Source organism: Myodes glareolus, chromosome 7 (genome assembly GCF_982192425.1).
Source record: "Myodes glareolus chromosome 7, mMyoGla1.1, whole genome shotgun sequence".
NCBI classification, from domain to species: Eukaryota; Metazoa; Chordata; class Mammalia; order Rodentia; family Cricetidae; genus Myodes; species Myodes glareolus.
The window spans coordinates 17140086-17159566 of NC_142032.1; the positions used below are offsets into that span (position 1 = coordinate 17140086).

The 19481-nt window shown below is 49.1% G+C and overlaps 1 protein-coding gene and 1 long non-coding RNA gene across 9 annotated transcripts in view; one reads left to right on the forward strand and one right to left on the reverse strand.

Annotated features, from left to right (window-relative positions):
• Positions 1-3585, forward strand: part of LOC125403633 (uncharacterized) — an 84021-nt gene extending 80436 nt beyond the window's left edge. Inside the window, exons 2-4 of the long non-coding RNA XR_015003318.2 lie at positions 881-978; positions 2428-2541; positions 3355-3585. This is a non-coding gene — a long non-coding RNA (uncharacterized LOC125403633). The remainder of the gene's footprint in view (positions 1-880; positions 979-2427; positions 2542-3354) is intronic.
• Pax2 (paired box 2) overlaps positions 1-19481 on the reverse strand; it is a 79336-nt gene that overhangs the window by 16471 nt on the left and 43384 nt on the right. For all 8 annotated transcript variants that reach the window (XM_085693979.2, XM_085693977.2, XM_085693978.2 and 5 more), the window contains 2 exons: positions 4840-5015; positions 2529-2655 (listed from right to left, as the gene is read on the reverse strand). In XM_085693979.2, the coding sequence (XP_085550105.1) occupies positions 2529-2655; positions 4840-5015 (303 nt within the window). The remainder of the gene's footprint in view (positions 1-2528; positions 2656-4839; positions 5016-19481) is intronic.

Consider the following 19481-nt stretch of genomic DNA (forward strand, 5'->3'; position numbering starts at 1 on the left):
TGTTCTGAGTTCAAGGCCAGCCTGGGTTACATAGTGAGGCTCTATGGGGGTCGGGGGTAGAAGAATTTCTGCAAACACACCAAGAGTTTCTCTCACCTCCCCAGCATGCTTGGAGCCCAGTTCTCAGATATGTCAACATCTCTCTAGAGCTCACTCAAAGTCCACTTGTTCTGCCTGTCCTTGCCATACTGCTTCTTGCTACCTGTCAAGTCCTGCCCCGAAAAAGCCAGCATGCTAAACCCGTTCCCAAGATGGCCCGCGAAGTCTCTGGGCCATACCCGTTTCTCACCTTGGCAGCACCTCCAGCAAGTTCTGTTTGTCCCCATAATAAACACATCATGAATCATTCATCTTTAATAGATTATGCAAATTAGGAGGACATAAAATCAACAAAGATCAATAGCTTCAGCCGTTTAATTGCCAGCTAAAACATTTTAAGAATGAGCATAATCTGAAGCTCTTTCTCGAGTAATGGCACTATTAATCCAAACATCGGATCTCGGTCTAAGTGTGAACAAAATCACTCCCTGCCCTCAGCCACCCCTCCCTCCCCTCCCCCACTCCCTCCACACTTCTCTCTTTTTTGGTAATTTCCAGTTTCTGAGCGAGTTTCCCCGTCATTACCACTGGCGAACAGCTCCGAATGTTAATGGTTCTGCTTTTGTTACTCCTCGCTTGATTGAAATGTCGCATACAGATTGAGACGTTAGTGCTAACTTGCCACCTGGGAATGTCAAGCTGGGTCTGAAATGAACTTTTCTCACACTTGGATCCAGATGGATCAGCCGAAGATGTTCCCAGGCTGAGCTGGGACCGTTCCAGGGCCATGGGGGGGAGACTGGTGGGGGCTGCTCAAGGTGGAATCATTTTTCTACATTAGCCCCCCAGGGTCCCTTGCAGCAGGAGTCCTGCCCGGAAGAGCCACATGTCCACCCCCAGGAAGTTCCTGCCTTCTGGACTGCAGAGCTGACTATAAAGGTCTTTACACTCTTTTCCGACTTTTGAGGTGCAGCCACTGTGCCGGAAAGCTGGCCTGGCTTGGGTGGGACGACCAGAGAGCAACTATATTGGGCTTCAGAGAACTCATATCCAGGGCCTGTTGGTCTAAGCTAGAGGGTTCTCAACCTGTGGGTTGTGACCCCTTTGGGTCGCATATCCTGCATATCAGATAATTACATTATGATTCATAATGTAGTATAGTAACCGTAGAAAACTACAGTTATGAAGTAGCAACGAAATACTTTTAAGGTTGGGGTGGTCGCCACAGCGTAAGGAATTGTAGACGAGGGTCATGGCAGTAGGAAGGCTGAGAAGCACTGGTCTAAGCTGTGTCCTGACCCAGCTGGCGTAGCTCAGGGCATCACTTCGAGAAGCCGAGTCAGCCCAGGAGCCCATCAGAGACTCAGTCTCTGGATTCCTAGTCAAAGACTACAACTCTGTTTTTGCTGGACAAGGGGCATCACTTCAGGAGAGCTGGGAGATATAGGGCTCTCTGGAGCCCCCTGGAGGGGCCTCTGAGCCCTTCTCTGCCTGAGTTGAGCTACTAGCCACAGGAAGTCACCAAGTCACCAACAATCACCACAGAGCCCTGTCCTGCAGCAGGGCCCGAGCCTGCTCCCTGTCTTTGCCCCTGGATGAGATGCTGGCTGCCTACAGCCTTGCTGCCCTATCCCCAGGCAGCCTCAGCTCACTCACAGGTAACGCCTAATCCCCACCGAGACCCTTCTTAATCATCCTGTCTCCCAAGGTACAAACGGCACATTGGCTTTAGTGCCTCCAGAATAATTAGGTGAATTTTAATAACACCTCGATGTGTGTCTCTCTTACTAGAGTTCTCCTGGCCTGGAAACCCTTCCGTGGCGCCAGGGACCTTCTGAAGCTAACATCTGAGGCCTCTCTACCAGCTTTCCCCTCTGTGGCCACTCCAGCGCCTCCACGACTCTCATCCCTGGAAGGCTTGGGCGGGGTGCCTCTGTCCTGTATTTGACCTCCCCTGGCCTTGAAATCCGCCTTTCCTCTCGGTGGCTTTCTCCAGGAAGAAGAAAGCAGAAAGGCCACAATAACTGTGTTCCACTCTACAGGGCTACTACTACACACTCAGGTCCCAGGCCACAGCTACTCTAGTGGCATGAGAGAGGAAAACAAGGGTCTCGGCACCCTTGGGGACAGGGAACTGTGAAGGCTAGAGGCTGGGGACCTCTTAGGCACTTTCCTCAGCTGGCCTATTTGCCCTGACATTCTTCTGCACATGTCCTAGCCAAAGACTGGGAAGACTGGACAACTTGGGGAGAGAGAGGAAGGAACGCAGGCCCCTAGCCCCCGCTTTTCAGGCTGAAGCCCAGAACCCTGACCACAATGTTTCAAGCCTACATCCACACACATCTGTTCAGGAAGGTTCTCCATCTCTTTCTCTCTCTCATTCTGCAGATACCATGGCAGGGGGCCCACTTGTCACACTGGGCCCCAGATGGCATCAACCGAGGCACCCCACTGAAAGCAGCACCCCACCCTCCTGGAAGCCCCCTTACCGGTCACGACGGGGTATGTCTGTGTGCCTGACACATTGCTGCCCAGCTCGGGGTTGGCGGATGCAGAGAGACCTGACTTGACTTCATCAAGCCCAGGGGTCAGGGCCGGGAGAGAGTACTCATTCCCCTGGGAGGAGAGAGAAAAGTGACAGCTCTCTATTGATGTGTATACATGGGAAGATGCAGTGTGCAGATGGAGAGGAGGACCCTGGAGCCCTCCCAGATGGGGCGGAAGGAGATGGCTGCGGGGGGCGGGGGGAGAGTTTGGAGAGAGTGGCGGGGTAGTCCACCCTGGAGGTGGAGTTCACAGCGCTCCTGGAGTTTTTTCATCAGCTTCTGCCTAAGGAGCTCCAGCGGGGAGCATAGTAATAGGGATCCCCTTGCTGAGAAGTGTGGGGTGCTCAGGTTCCTCTGAGTAGGAGCCTTGGGAAGCAGAGATGGTCCCTGACACATGGCCGAGGTAGTTGTTGGAGGAAGGGCCTCGTGGGGCCTCCAGCCTGGCACTGCTGGGTTGGCTGATGGGGTATGGGCGCCCCTTTTTAAAAAACAAACAAAGACAGCCCCATGGGCCCTTTGCTCTCTGCCTGTGCACTGGGGTATGAAATTGGGGAGGGGGAGAGTCCACATGGCTAACAGAAGGGTGGGAGGGGGCCAGCCATTGAGTCTGAAAGGGTGTCCTGCCCGAAACACTTGGGTAATTGCCTTTTTATTACAGCCACCACCAAGCCAGACCCTGGAGCTGGGCAGACCAGGAGCCTGCACAGAGCAGGAAAAGTTGCTCTGATTAATATTACGTTAAATTAAAACTGATTTTCTGCTCTTTCAGGTCCGTTTTTTTTCCTTCCGCTTCCTGGCCCCCCCAGAGGACCCCCTCCCCTCTCTGGCTGGACGGGATTGCCTCGTCATTTCCAATTCCTTCTCGTATTGATCTTCCTGTAGAAATCAGTTTTGTAATTAGCTGCAAATTAGGCCTTCTACTGGGGGTGAAGCTGCCCCCTGATTTATCACCAGAGTAATTCGCTGTGATCGGAGAGAAATTAAAATGAACTCAATTAGGCTTCGGATTTGCTTTATGGGCCCTGCTCCGAGTTTCAGGGGGAAAAATGACTGTGCTGGTGTTTAATAGTCTAATGAAAGTAAATAAAGGTTATTCATTGTAATACAGCCGGGGACTTGGGGAGGGTGCACTGAGCCGCCCGCCTCGGCCAGCTCCTCCTTTGTTGGTTTATGGCTCAGGGCACCTTAAAAAGACTTTTGATTTTTGTTTTATGAAGACAAACAGCTTATGGGATAAAAGGCCGGGCGGGAAGAAAGTCGAGAGGCTAGGAGCTATTGGAGTCTCTGAGTGTAAGTGTGCTATGCGGAGCCTGAGGGGCTTTGCCAGTGTACAGGCGTGCGCATGTGGGTGAGCGCGCAAGCCTGAGTGTATGCACAGCAGGCTGTGTTCTGCTGCCCTCGGAGCCTGACCTAGGTCATATATGTAGGCAGGCTGGGGCTATGGTGATGTGCGGGTGGAGGCATGTGCTAGAGGAGTGTTGACCGGATGACCTGGGAAGCATGCGCACTTACGGGGTTTGCAGGACTGCTAGGTTACCTGTGAAAGGCAGAGGACAGGTCTGTGGAGTCAGTTCTTCCCCTCCGCCTTTATGTGAGTTTCGGGGACCAAGCTCAGGCTTCCAGCTTTAGGTGGCAAGTGCCATTCCCCTCTGAGCAATCCTGCTAGCCCTGAAATGAGGTCCTTGGGAATTTGCTTCCAAGTGGTGTGTTTTGCTGATGTGGCATATGCGCCAGACTGGGTTGCGCTCTGTGCGTTTCTGTGTCTGTGGGCATGGTGGGCGACTAAGACAACCATCGGCTGGCCTGGGTTCAGAGTAGGTGGATGCATTAGAAGGCAGGCCAGTGGGCCAGTGGGCTTTCCTTCTGACACAGGACAAGAGGATCCTCACAGACTTTCTGTAGGACCTCGTGAGTTCAGGGTCAGAGCAAGAGGATATTTCTGTCCTTGTACCAGGGTTACAGAACGCAGAGCTAGGGAGGGGGACTGCGGAATGTTACGCTGCCCTTCATAAGGAATCGGAAACTCTGAATAGAGACAATATTTATCCTTTCACCAGAGCTCATCATTTTCAGCGACTCCATACTGGAATTATTTTTCTAAGCTATGCCTTAACATTGGTCTGTGCTGTCACGGTCACACAGCGCACACACGGTAGCCATATGAACGCACACCATGCTGGGTGTTTGGTGTGAGAGGGGCCTTGCTCCACCCAGTTCCTTTCTGTTCTGGGTGAACAGGAAGCTCCCCTCTCACCTGTTCTGATTTGATGTGCTCTGATGCCTGGAAGACATCTGGATAGGAAGGTCGTTCAAAGACCCGATCCAAAGCTTCCAGCTGCTGCTGGGTGAAGGTGTCGGCTCGCAGGTGCTTCCGCAAACTGTCCACACCGCTCTGGGAGTCTCCATTAGGGACAGAGCCCTCGGACACATCTGGGGAACACATAGACACTTAAGGCATGGGCACTAGGCCAGCAGAAACAAGGAAGGATGCGGTGGGTAAATGATTAGGCACTTGGCTCAGGACCCTGGCACCCCGTGCCCCTGCTAAGGTCCCTTACTTCTAGTCCATAAACTAGAGGAGGCTGGAGGCCTAGGCCTAGAGGCCTAAGTGTCTGGCCCTTCCTCAGAGACCTGGCTGAGGAAGTCAGAGCCGTGAAAGAGTCGAGGAGAGAAAAAGAAGGGAGGTCATAGCTGTGTGAACAAGAAAAATTAGGTCGAGGTGGAGCCAGGGGATCCCACGAAGCTGTTTTCAAGGCCTCCTTTTCTTAGGACCTCCACCCATCCCCCAGCCTGAGTCATCTAGACGAGGGGCTGGGTTTCCAGACAGGCATTACTGTGGAGAATTGAACTGGGTTCAGATAAATTTCAGTTCCACGGATTCCAAGGGTTGAAAATCATCAAATCTCTGAAGCTGAGTATAACACAGAGTCTGGGCAAAGTAATTAACTGCTCCCGAGGAGGAAGGGTTCTGAGAGCAAAGCTGAGGTCCCCTGGCTGGGTTGGAGACAGAGCAAAGAGCCATGTACGGTTGGCACCCTGGACAGACTCCAGAGAACACGCGAACTGCTATGACCTGGGCACCGTTCCCCCCTGGAGGGTCCTGGCTCAAGCCTCAGTAGGAGCTATTCCCCAGGACACCTGGGTATTCCATCAGGTTTCTACCAAAAGTCAAGGCTTAGTCCATGGGAAAAGGACTGGACAGTGACCACTAGAGCCCGTTTCCAGTCAGAAAGCAGTCTGGTCTCCAAGTGAGGTTCCATTGTCCTCGTTTGCTGTTCCTTGCCCTGCTTGTCCCTGCCTTCCAGTGTCGGGTCACTTGGAGCCTTGAGAGCATACAGAGAACAAAGCGCCTGCCCTACAGCCCCTTTGAGCCCTCACCTAGCAACTCTCCTGGTCTTCCAGCCCCAGCCCTCCATTCCTTGGCTTCCCTCAGCCCATGACAAGCTAGGGAGCCTTGGACCTGGGGCCAGCCTGTGCTTTAGGGCCCAGGGTATTCCTCTGGGACTGTTATATATATCAGTTTATAGGTGATTATATGATATGATATAATCAATATCGCATTATATACAGTAACATTGTACAGTATCATTTGGGAGACCATAGAAAGTATTACATATTGATTAACCTCAATCTACAGCCATCCTCCCTTGCTGGCCGCCCAGATGGAGCAAAAGGCACTGCTTTCCAAAAGGACCTCCCATCTTCCCACCATACTGTGCAGGAGCAAAGAAAGAGTGTGGAGCAGGGAGGGGAGAGAGGAAATATGTAGAGAGAGAGAGGAGGGAAGAGAACGAGAGAAAGAGAGAGAGAAAGACAGAAAGAGAGAGACACACACACACACAAAGATGAGTCTGAGGTGGGCAGAGGCAACCTTGGTGCCATTCCTGTGGATGTATTTTTTTTCTGCATGGTTCTGGAACCATGTATGACCCTGTAGGGAAACTGGACTACAGTATACCCATTTTTCCCTTTGTGTGGGTGTTCTCTGTGCATATATGTGTATGTAATAAACATCTGGGTGAATAGTATGAATGACAGTGGGAATTCTTTTGAAAGCACGCGTGCATCCAAGTAATGCGAGCCATGCCCCCTTTCTCCCACGAGCCTCTCTTTCCAGGATGCATCTCTCCCCACCTCCACTGCCTGTCACCGTCTGCATGGCCCACTGTGCCTAACTGTCTCTGCTTGTAGCCCTCCTGCTATCCAGGGAAGCCCTGCTGCCAGGGCCCAGTGAGAGCAGCATCAGGAGACTTGGTATTTATTGCTCCTACTGAATGGGTCCTAGGGAGCAGAAGGTACATTTGTCTGTGAGCATGCATTCAAATATGTGTATGAGTGTGAGCACACACATGTGGCAAGAGGCATTTCATGCCTCTGTGTGGATCTGTGTACATGCCTGTGTGTGGCTTGCTTCACCCCGTGACCGAGATATATGTGTGTGTGTGTGTGTGTGTGTGTGTGTGTGTGTGTGTGTGTGTAGGAGCTGAACTAAAGCTTTGTCCTCAGGTCACTGGCTGGAGGAGTCTCTTTGCCTTCATTTATTCAGGGGCCCTTCAGATCTTGACAAATCTGTCACTCTAAATTTGCGAGAGATTATGGCGCTCTCTCCCCAGCCCGCAGAGAGGTGATATATGATATCTGCTGCCCCTATTGATTGCCTGATCTGGTGGCAGAGGCCGGCGAAATGAACTTGAAATGAACATCATGCCTCAACTCATTGTGCGTATAATACACTACTTAATCCCACATTTTTCAGCCGCTATGGAATTCAATTGATCAATCATGTTCCACTGATAGTACTGTTTTAGGGGTTATTGCTGCTCCCTCCGCTCACTGACCTTTTTATTTATTTATTTTTTTGTACTCACTGGCCCTGGTGGTAAGACAGGTTACAGAGGCAGCAAAGGAAAGCAGGGGAGGGCTGGAAGGGAAGGAAAGAGGAAGCTCACTGCTGGAAGAGGAGGCACTGGGAGGTGGAGACTGAGGAAGGGAGAAGGGAAGTAGGGCAGACAGGTAGAATGTGCTAGTGGCTGGTGATGGAGGACAAAGCTGGTGGAGAACTCTGACCTCAGGCTGGAGGAGTCCCCAGGGAGTCCCCGAGTGGGAAGAAAGGCCCCAGAGGAAGCATCTTCTTCTGGAAAGGTGGGGTTTTGATGAGCAGTGAAGTACAGTAGAGGGACTCATGGCACTGTGGGGTGTGTGTGTGTGTGTGTGTGTGTGTGTGGTAAGTGAGCTATAGGGCAGGGAGAGGAGTGCAGCCACTGGTGGGAGGCAGGGAGACATTTCTCTCCAACTCAGTCACAGGCCTGGGCTGTCACTGGGTTCTCTGTGTGAAGGCAATGAAGGAAGAGGGAGGAGCTAAGGCGGGGCGAGGGAGGGAAAGGGAGGGAGGGAGGGAGGGAGAGAGAGAGAGAGAGAGAGAGAGAGAGAGAGAGAGAGAGAGAGAGAAAAGACAGAAGCAAAGAAAGGAGGTGGGAGGGACCATGGGCCAGGAAGGTACAAGGAGGAGGCGCTTCTGCAAGAAGCAAGCAGAAAAGCAGGGGAAGGGCAGAAAGAGGGAGAGGGAAAAGGAAGAGACCTTCCACACCAGAAACCAGGAGGCGCTGGACAGCGTGAAGAAGCTTAGCAAGAAGGATGGAACCTGGTGCTGCGGTTGAGTGTCCAGCTTTGGAGAGGGTCTGGAGCTAGGAGGGGGAGAGATGGGAGGCTAGGAAGAGGAGGGAAAGGGGGAGAGACCATGAAAGAAGAGGGTGGGAAAGTGGAGTAAAAGAAAGAGGTTGGCAGTGCTTGCCACCTGGAGTGCCCTCCCAGAAGCCATGGAGACAGCACTCAGGCAGTCTGGAGAAGAGGCCGCTGCAAGGGCCAGCCAGGGCCTGAAGGGCTATCACCTGAAGCTGTGAAACTATGGGCAGAGTCAGAACTGTGTCCTGACCTAAGTTTTTGAGTGAGAGCGAAGGAACACACGAGAATAGTTAGGTAGCATCAATCGCAAAGACAAGTCCCCACCCAAAAAGTTCCTATGGGCAGGGACCATGGATTTCTGTAACTCTATGCTAGGCACGACACATATCAGGTGCTCACGGAATGAATGAATGAACGAATGAATGAATGAATGAGACTCTCCCTTGTGATATTCAGAATGAGACCCCTGGCAGAAATTTTCTAGACTGGCCGGTCTCACCTGATTGGTCCAGCACAAGTACATGCTGCCGTTTGTCAGGTCAGTCCTACTGCCTGTTAGCTACTGGCAGCATCACCTCAGGTCCCCTGGAAATCCTTCCTGCCTCCGGAATGCCACCCACTTACCTGCAGTGCCCGAAGCTAACAGAAAACACTGTTCCTAGTCCAGGCCGAATTTAGCCTTGGAATCAAAGGGCTGCCACCGAGAGCAGGTGGCAGAAGCTGCTTCAGGACAGGGTTCAGGATCTACACGAGTCTACATTTCACTGCCCTGTACCAAGAAGGCTGGAGTATGGTGTCTGTATGTTCTGAACTTTCTGGAACAATCCCTATTTACAATATTTCTTTCAAGACTCAGGCTATGCTTTTAGAGAGAGGTGAAAAATGCTGTTGTTGGCTTCCCTCAACATTTGAGGGAAATGACTGGGTGCTGGCCCAACAGTTCCCACTGATGAGTCAATCCTGCTTTCCCCTGGCTCCTGCCAGACACTCTAGCACTGCCCAAGGATCAGGAGCCCCTTGGACTGGGATGTGGTTCAGTGGGAACATTTACAAAGCACATTCAAGGCCCTCGATCCCGTCTCCAGGACTATAAAACAAACAAACACACAAACAAACAAAATAATGAAAAGAATTCTAAAACATGCATGGCAATGCACGCCTAGAATCTCAAAATTCAGGAGGCTACAGCAGGGACATTGGGTGTCCCAAGCCAGCAGGGGCTATCTAGTGAGACCCTATCTCAAAAGAATCAAAGACCAAAAAGCAATGCTTCTGCACTTCAGAGCTCATTTAATCCTTCCAACAATGCCATGAAATAAACTCCACGGCACTTATTTCATGTATAAGGAAGCCAAGACAAAGGACATTAAGTAGCTTATTAAAGACCATGCCCCTAGTAAATGATAGTCAGGATTTGAGTCCGGTCTAATGCGAGAGCTTGCCTTCTAAATTACTTTACTCTGAACTAGGTACTGAAGCCAGGGGTCCAGCCGAGCATCACTTGACCCTATTCAAGGTGCACCCCCAGTTCTTTGCTGGTACTTTTCTCTATAGTGAGGCTGATCCCTGTGGTGTGCGCTGGCTGAGCACAGACTGCTTAGACGATTAGGGTTCTACTAGTTGGGTGGACAGGCTCTAGGTGGATTAGAGCCTTCTTATTTATTCACAGATCTTGGGTTATTTGGGCTTGCAAACAATTACCCAACATTGCTAGGAATTTTAACTTTTAACTTTCGAGAGAACTAAGGTTCAGAGTCACTGAAGTACAGATTGTGTAAGGGTTAGGGGCCAACTCTAGGGCATAGCCACCAAGGACCCCAGCACAAGGAAGTTCTTCAGCAAATGGTTAAGCTATAGGCTGATCTGAAAGACAATACTGCCCGCTCAGCTCAATAGTAGGAAGCCTCCGTGTAAAGAAGAACAACCATGAATGCAAAGGTCATCTTCACTGAAATACTGCCCCAACATGCTCACTGTGGCTTCTTCCTGATATAAGCAAGTTTGCCTTCTTTCTGTCTCTGCCGTCCTCCATTGTCTAGGCTTTGGGCAATGACATGTATTACCTCTAGAATCTTTATTTAAAAATATCTCAGGACTAGCAGGGGAGCTTAGTGATAGAGCATGTACTCAAGGCTCTGGGTTCAATTTCCAACACACACACACACACACACACACACACACACACACACACAAAGGGAAACGTCTTACCCCTCCATCTGAACACCTCCTAACAGCCTTATCCTGTCAATACTGTCACCTCCTCTGTTCATGGGCTGCTCTGGAGCAGACACCATCTCAGACTGGACCCCGGGCCAGAACCCTTAATCTGGTCAGTCACAAATGGGAACGTCCAGTAAGGTCTCAGCAGCTCAGTGAGTGGGAAGTCACTGAATACCACGACTTGTGCTGGAGACAGAGGAGAAATGTATCCTCTCTTCCCTGTGTTTACCTTCACCTGGATTCCAAAAGTGGTCAGTGAGAAGGAAAGGAGGTAGATGGAGCCGTGCACTCACCAAGAGAGGTGGGTTATGGGAGCAGGACAGAATTAACCATTTCTTTTGTCAGAAGGCACCAGGGCTCCTAAAGTCTATACCCTCAGGGTGAGGTGAGCTGGGGCAGTGCACTAAATCCCTTCAAATGGGATTGATTTGAACTTTTAAAATTATTCTTTTGTTTTCGTTTTTTTGAGACAGGGTTTCTCTTTGTTAAGAGCCCTAACTGTTCTGGAACTTGCTTTGTAGACTAGGCTGGCCTTGAACTCACTGAGATCGCCTGCCTCTGCCTCCCAAGTGCTAGGATTAAAGATGTGCACCACCACCACCTGTCTGATTATTTTTGTTTTTAATGCTATATAGGCATGGGTTTTTTCCTGTGTGAGAGTTTGTGCATGAGAATGTAGCTGCTATAGAGGTCAAAAGCATGGGCTCTCCCTAAGCTAGAGTTATAAGCAATGTGAGATGCTTAGTTTGGGGGCTGGGACTTGAACTCTGGTCCTCTATAAAAGCAGCACATGCTCTTAACCAGTGAGCTATCTCTCCAGCCTCCAAGAAACTTTTTAACATAGGAAAAAACTATATAGCTTTTATATTAAATTTTAATATAAATTTTAATTTAATATAAAAATATTAACTTTTTTTTCTTCTAGAGGTGGTGATCAAACTCAGGGCCTTGAATATGCTAGGCAAGCATTCTAGCATTGAGCTTTAGTTTCCTAAGAACAAACACAAAGGTGCACTGATCACGGGAAAACAAACAGTACGCTTTCACTTAAACATATTAAATCTGTTCAACTTTACTAGGTTCTTGTTATCGTCACCATCATCATCATTGTTTTTCAGATAAAGAAATAAGTTTCAGAGAGCAAGTTGCTTTGTCTAACATGGAGAGCTGGTAAGTAGCAAAGCCTGGATCTAAAGCCGGAAGTGTCTCTTTCTTCTAAGAAAGTCAAGTTTGCCTTTGCCGTCTGACCGTTCTCAGCACAGCCGTCATTTACTGCTCACTCCCGGCCCTCTCTGACAGACTCAAGACACCTGCCACACTGCCTCTAGCCCTCCCTCACCAAGCACCTGAGAAAGAGATCCCGTCCGGTCAGTTTTACAAACAAGGAAACAGCTGTGGAAAAGTTCAACATGACCGCAAGAACTGGTACAGAAGGGCAAAGAGTGTGGAAGAAAACAGCAGAGGCTGGGGCAGCAGCATTAAATTTATTCCTCTACCTTATTTCCTCCACGTTCTTCCCCCTCAGAAGGGCTCACCCCCAGCCTGTCCCCCAGTCTCCCCAGCTGCCGGTTGTTGCAGTTTCAAACTCAATTGTTCTCCCCGGTACTGAGGCAAATGGAGTCATTAATTACCTTCTATCTGCTGGGCTGAGTTCAGAATGCGATCAATATCCCTCTTGTCATTCAGGGCAGTCCGCCTGTGCAGCCCCGGCCCCACCCCCCATAACAGTGGCACAGCAGGACCTGGGCCCCCATCTGATAGTGGAACAGGGATGAGATTGCTCCCCAGAACTGGGAGAAGAGCAAGGAATGAAGGGAGGAGGCAGAAGAAAGCGGAAAGAAGCCAAGAAAACAAAGGGGCATGAGCAAAGGAGTCTGGATGGGAAGTCTGGATGGAAAACAGACATGGGAAAGATGGGAAGAGAAGACAGGAAAGCCTGGGAGAAGAGAGAAGGAGGGAGAAAAGGAGAGAGAGAGAGAGAGAGAGAGAGAGAGAGAGAGAGAGAGAGAATAGGTGCCACTGTGTCCTGCAGTGGCCTGGATAGGAGATAGGATGTGGTACCCTAGTGCTTCCCACCTTCAGATGGACAACCTTGAAGTTTGGTCTGGCCACAAACACCAAATCAAGCTTGGAAGTCATGAAAAAAAACCTTGGAAAGTCAGGAGTCATGGGGTCTGCCTTTAATTCCAGCACTTGGGAGGCAGAGGCAGGCTGTTGTCTGTGAGTGTAAGCTCAGCCTAGTTTACAGAGTAAGTTCCAGGACAGTCAGAGCTAGATAGTAATACTTTGGAGAGAGAGACAGAGACAGAGACAGAGACAGAGAGCCCTTGGGAATCTGCCAAAGGCTTTGGCTCTGGGCAGTGTTAGGTCTGCCCAGCCCACCAGCCGTGGCAAACCCCACATTCTACCTTTGGCCACACCCAGCCTCTAAACACTGAGTGGGTTCACCCTAGGGTGAGAAGCTGGGGTGGCTGGTAGTATCCCTACCTCAGGCTTGCTATGGTTACCCATATCTACTTACTTCTGGGGACACTATGTTAGGGACTTTAAAACCAGGCTGGAATAGATGTTCCACCCTTAAGACAAGACTTGGCCCTGGAATAGATGTAACATTCCCCAGGGCTGAGTCTTGACTTTTCTTGCTCACTTTTCTTGTGACCTTGGACAAATCCTGTGAGCTTTTCTAAACTGAGTTTCCTTAGATACAGGCGAAAAGGCTGGGGGTCATCTGACAGCAACATTGATTTTTTTTTTTTCCTTTCTCAGTATTCCAACGCTACCTACCCAAATCTCTGCTGTAGCAATAATAATAACATGGACCTAGATTCTGGTACGATACCAAACCCTATGCTTAACAAAAACACATGGATTTACCTCGTAGAACAATAGCATGTTCTAAGTGTATAATCGGTGCATGTCAGAAGTTTTTACTGTAGTAACACATTCAGTGTTCATAAGAAAAACTTTATCAGGGAGCTTCTCTTATTATACCCATGTCACAGGTAAGAAAATAGAAGTTTGGAAGTCAGGGAACTTCCCCAAGGTCACATGAGGCAGATAATGAATGGCAGCAGAGAAGGCAGAGCCTCTCTGTTGTACCTCTGGAACCTAAGCTCATAACCTGGGGAAACTGAGGGCTTTCAAAGATAGGTGACTGCTCCAAACAGCTTACCATAGCCAGTAAGCGCCAGAGCCAAAAGTAACCTCTGTATGCAGCACAGTTACATTGCCATGCTCGCTCTCTTTACTCAACTGTCTCTGAAAGCAGAGACCCCCCCCCTTTTTCTCGTCTTTGTAAACCTAGCATGGAGACTGATGCACGTGTTCTCAAATGTTGACTGACTCATCAGATTCCAGGGCAGAGGTGGATGAGCCCTGAGCTTGCCTCCCCACCATTTTACTTTTGAGAAGGAGAAAAGAAGCAACGATAGACGTTATCACTGCGGCCTCATTCTCACACTTTCCAGCTGCTGAGTGTGTCCTGAAGATGCTTCGATCTGATTCCATCTTAGAGATAAAATCAGAACAAAACAAAATGCAGGTTCAGAGAGGCTAGGTAGCAGTTCTGTGTCACAGAGATGGTCGCTTGTCCTATCCCTTGACTCTGGCCAAGAAAGAGAAATGGATTAAAGGAAAATGATGGGGATCTGGGGGCAAAGCCACCTGTCTAAAGCAGGCAAAGGAAAGGGACATTGACAGAATCCCACAGGAAGAGAAAACACACATGAAACTTCATGTCAAGAGATTCTAAATGAAGATATAACCCCACAGATGACAGATGCTCCGAAGGATGCAATTCTGCCTCCATAAGCTTAAATGACCAACCTGATGAAGGAAGAGAACTGGAGAAAGGGAGAGCGGAACGAGAAGGGCACTTAGGGAAACCACCGTTGCCGCACACGGCTAAGCTTTAAAATATGATGAGCCCAGACTTTAAAAGGACATGTACATTGAACAGTGGAAGATTATGCAGCCATTAAAAAAATCATGTTTTCAAGGAATATGTAATGACATGTGAAAATGCTACTATATAACGTTAAGTAAAACTAGCAAGACACAGAGCTGTGTGCGGAGCAGCGCTCCAGCTTTAATTAAGAACTACATATCTAAAGTTGCACATGTATAGGAGGAAAAGGTTCCAAAATATTGCCTCATTTCAACACTGGTTATCACTCAATGATGAGCTTATAGATTTTTGGTTTTTTTTTTAGAAATGTATTGTCCTGTCCAAATATTTTACAATAAGCATGGACTGCACTTACAGTCAGACGAATGCACCCTGCCCCCCAAAAGGGTACAAAACAGATGGAAGGAGGGACCATAACCAAGGAGAGAGGTGAGAGTAGCATGAGGCTGCAGGAAGACAAAGACTCAGAAGGAGCCGAGACAATGCAGAAGGGTCTTCCTCTGCTTAGAGCAGGGTCGCAAAGGAAGGCATGCCGGCCTCAAACCTTGGAAAGAAGAGATGGAGAGAAGGGGAGAGGAGAGGGGAGGGGAGGAGAGGGAAGGGATAGGAAGAAGAGAGGAGGAGAGAAGAAGAGGGGAGGAGAGGAGAAAAGAGGGAATGCCTAGTCTGTCTTTGTCTCCATAGGAAAAGGCAACAATGCCCAGTGTGAGCCCAGGGAGCTGGAGAGGGCACTTCCCATGTGCTGACTTTCTCAGGTCACTGTTAGATCTCAGGACTCAGAGGAACCAAGAATCCTAAAACTGCTATTGCTGAGTCCTTGAGTACAGACGGTGATTTTCAGAAGATTTTGCAAATGACATTGCAATGCATTCAGTTTTAGGCTTTGGGTATTTTTCTGAAAATAACCGAATATTACACCACCGATTTTCAGGGACTAGAAAAGAAAAGGTGATACCCTGGAACCTGAATGCACTCGCTGAGAGTAAGTTGTGGCACATTAAAATGTTCCTCCACCCCCACTGCCATGATGATGTGCCCAATTGCCTTGCTGGAAGACACAATTCTGTTTTGTCTTGTAAAACATTCCTTGTAGCCGTCCTGCCATGATCACATCATAAGTCATGTTCTTCCTGTGTGGCGTGTGCACATCAGCATTTGTGCATCTGTCTCTCAACTAGATGATAAGCGTCTCGAAGTCAAGAACTGTCCCATTTACCTCTGTAAGTCAATCATGCATCTTTCCAAAGCAGGCGCCCAATTTTCTTACACTGATATTTTCTTTCTTAACTTATTTATTAAGAAAACCACATGGATATAGAATATGTTAACATTTGACAAAGACACCTCTTCCCTTCCCTGGGAGAGGGACAGGGCAGGAAGAGGGCGATAGTTGGTGACTGCCGAGTTCAGTGGTATCTACAGTGCTGGGAGGAGGGCTTCACTTTTGTCCACATGATTTTCTTCATGTGAAAGGAGAATAACAATAAAAGGAAAGAGAGGAGAAAGAGGAGGAAGAAGAGATGGAAGATAAAGGGGGGAGGAAGAGGAGGAAAAACTCCCAGGACTTCTTGGACTGTGATACAGAAGACATCCTTATGACTTTCTTCGGGTAGAGTTAAGAGCCTGAACCAACAAGATGAAAATTCAACAGGGATAAATGGAATGCCCTATGTTTAGGTTAAAAAAAAATCAATTACACAAGTACAGAATGGGTGGACCTGGCTGGATAGCAATTGATGTGAAAAAGATCTTGAGGTTTTAGTTGACCATGAGCTTAATATGTGCTCGAGTCTGACACGGCTGCTAAAAAATCGAATGTAATCTTAGGCTACGTTATGGGTGTAGAGTCTCCAGGCGGGAGAGGGGCAGAGGTTCTGCAGGAAAGTACCTGGCCTTGACTGGACTGTCCCTGAGACTCAGTGCTCGCGAATCCAGAGACAGGTGACCAGGATGGAGAGGGAACTCCCTCGAGGGGAGGAACCGAATCACAAGGGAAGCTGAAATCCACCCAGGGTTCAGCTCAGAGTTTGCTGAGAGCTTGGCAGAAAGGGTGGAATGACTGAAGGAAACAGGAAGGGAGGGAGGGGACAATGAAGGACAGATATCAAATGAAGGTGCTTTATCACCATCCACTGTGGTCCTGGTAAATGTCATGACCTCTAAATCTTTTGCCAAAAACTCAAATTGCGCAAGATATTGTAAATACTCAAAATAGAGCCAGAAAGGTGTGGGGTGGGCTCCTGTCCTATGCTCTGTCTCAAGCAGAGAAAGGCATAGCTGCAAACAGCGGGCACTGTTCAGCTGTGCCCCGTGTTCATGCACAGGCTGTAGTCCAGCAAGCGGAGCTGCGGAAAGGGCGGGTTCTATGGTGAAAGGCAGGCAAGACCAACGACCCTCAAGAATCTGGGATTCTCCCTTGTCACCGCTCTCCCAGTCTCTGGAGACAGCCAGTCCCAAGGGGAGGCCTGCTGCCTGCTCACTCTTGCTTTTTTTTGTCATCTCCCTGCACCCCTCCTGAGTGCATAGCCGCGAGGGTCAGCTCTCAGTGAGCGGCCAGCCTGTGAAGCCCTGCCTTTCCAGCACAGTGGGCACTGGGGCCTACACTGGTACAAAGCTCAAAGAGGACTCCTGTGTTTTCAATACCCTACCTATTGACCACAGACAGAGTAGAGGAAGCCTAGAACCCAGAAAATTGCACTAGTGCAGCTACGTGGCTCATTTTGGGTAAGCTGGCTTCCTCTTCCATCCCAGAAAAGCCCGCAGGTTACCCGCTGCTGAGGCAGAGCCAGCCCGAGTGTGGCCCCTGTATGAAGAAGTTGGAGATGCTCAGTGAATAGAGATGGGGGAGAAGAAGATGAAGGCCAGAGGCAATAGGAGGGCACACAGAGGTGGTGGGAGAGCGGACAGACCCACGGGAGGAAGGAGCACTAGGGGTGAGTTCCTGATGGCTTACCCTCAGTGGGCAGGGAGGGGCTCGTGGAGTGAGGAGTCCCTGTTTGAACCCCAGTTCTCCTTCTACCCCTCCAAAAGGGACTGGGGCCTTCTGCCTGGTGGGCTCCAGTTGGGTCAGAACCGGTCCGAAACCTCTCTAAAGCTAAGAGGGAAGGGGGCTTTGTTAGCTCTAAGGACACAAGCAAGGCGAAAAATTACATACCAGGCCGCCCTAAGTATGCTTGTTTAGAGAAACTGCTTGCATTTATGAAGTCTTTGGTGCGGAAAGCAGGGTTGCAAATGACTGCATCAGAGCAACAGTAAAGGCCATTAATTTCCTGTTATGTTTTCCTGTGTTGGGGGCTTTATTAATTTAATTTTACACTGTCGAACAACAGCGAGCGCTGACACTGCCGCACCGCCACGGTTGGGGTTTTCTTTCTGTGTGTGTAGCAAGGTTTTGCCTGACATGCAAATCAAGGCTGTTACCAGAACCAATAAAGATGTGCGGAGGGAGGAGGGGAGGGCTGAATGGAGAGGGCAGAGGAGAGAGCAGGGGACAGCAAGGACCAAGGCCATCCCTGGACAGTTCCAGCCTTAACTCCGCGGCTGGCATATCCAGCAGGCTCTGGTCTCCACAATCACCAATTCCTGCCCACCCTCCCCCTTTCTCCTACTTCCCCTCTTCTCTCCGTTCTGTGCCTTTGCGGACTCTCTCCCTAATTCTCCTCTGTCCCAGATCCTGACAGAACTTGAATAGAGACATGGGGACAGGGTGGCAAGCTGACATCTCATTGGCAGATCGGAGTCAAGGCTCTCTTCCCTTTCAGCCACATTCTCCCTGATAGTCCCTTTTCTCAAAAGTTTAACCAGGTCCTGGTTAAACTCAGTAGGATATATACTATACAACACACACACACACACACACACACACACACACACACACACACACGGAAGGAAGGGAGGAAGGAAGGAAAGAAGGAAGAAAACAGAAAAACTAACCCCCCCCCAACGAAAACCATGGCAATGGAAGAGGAAAGGGACTGGCTGGGAAGAGGGGATTAGAAGAAAGGAGGGGATAAGAAAACATTATAATATATAAATATAATATAATTATATTATATTATATATAATTAAATTATATTATATAAATATAATATAATATATATAATTTATATATAATTATTAAATATATATAATAAAAATATACATGTATGAGATATCATACTGAAATCCATCATTATCTATAACTAATATTTGCTAATGAAAAACAAAATGTATCATTATAAAAATAATAAAGTTATGAGTTCCGGGCCATTCACATATTCCTAGTGCACATTAAGCAAGAGCAAGCCCTGTGCTGTCGGCAGAAAGGTCTGGAAGGGCTGCTACTCTAACTTGATTGTAAGTCCCTTCGAGATCTTTCATGGCCTCACCTTGCCAGTCATTTATTTCCTTAAGAATTCTCGGAGAAAAGCAAAGGTCTCAAATAATCTTGCCCTAGAGACCAGCTGTCTTCAGTAGCTACAGGGAGCCCACGTGGACATCACCAGCATCGGAAGAAGAGGTAAGTTTCAAGGATAGCACATTCTGGTCCCTTCCTCAGCCAAGTTTTCATTTTCACTGCCCAATGGGAATGAAGACCCATATTGTCCCTTACTGGCTTCCACAAACTGGCTGTCCCAGCTGGCCCATAATGTCATTGGTTCAGTTTGCCAGACAGCCACCCAGTGCCCATACCGTCAAGTGTTTGGGCTGGTCACACTGCCCAAGCTGGGCATAGAGGTGGCTGGTGGGCATGGAGAGAGGAGGAAAGAGGGGCTCCTGGAGCCTCTCCTTCCAAATATCATACCATTTGCATCCCTCTGTCCTGACTTCTCAGACTTCCTCAGTCTGTGTGTGTGTGTGTGTGTGTGTGTGTGTGCGCGCGCGCGCGTGTGTGCCCACCTGAGCATTTGCACAGTGTCCATGCATTTCTCCCCCTGTCACTGGCTCACTCACTCTCCTGCCCACACTTTTTCCTTCTAGAACCACTTGGCAAGCTTGGAGCAGCTGTTGGATGGAATCCAGCTCTCCCGAGGAGGAAAGTATAAACTTCATAACCTGCATTTACTTTAATGCAGGTTCCTGGGGCTGCTTTCCTCTGGCTTCTCTTT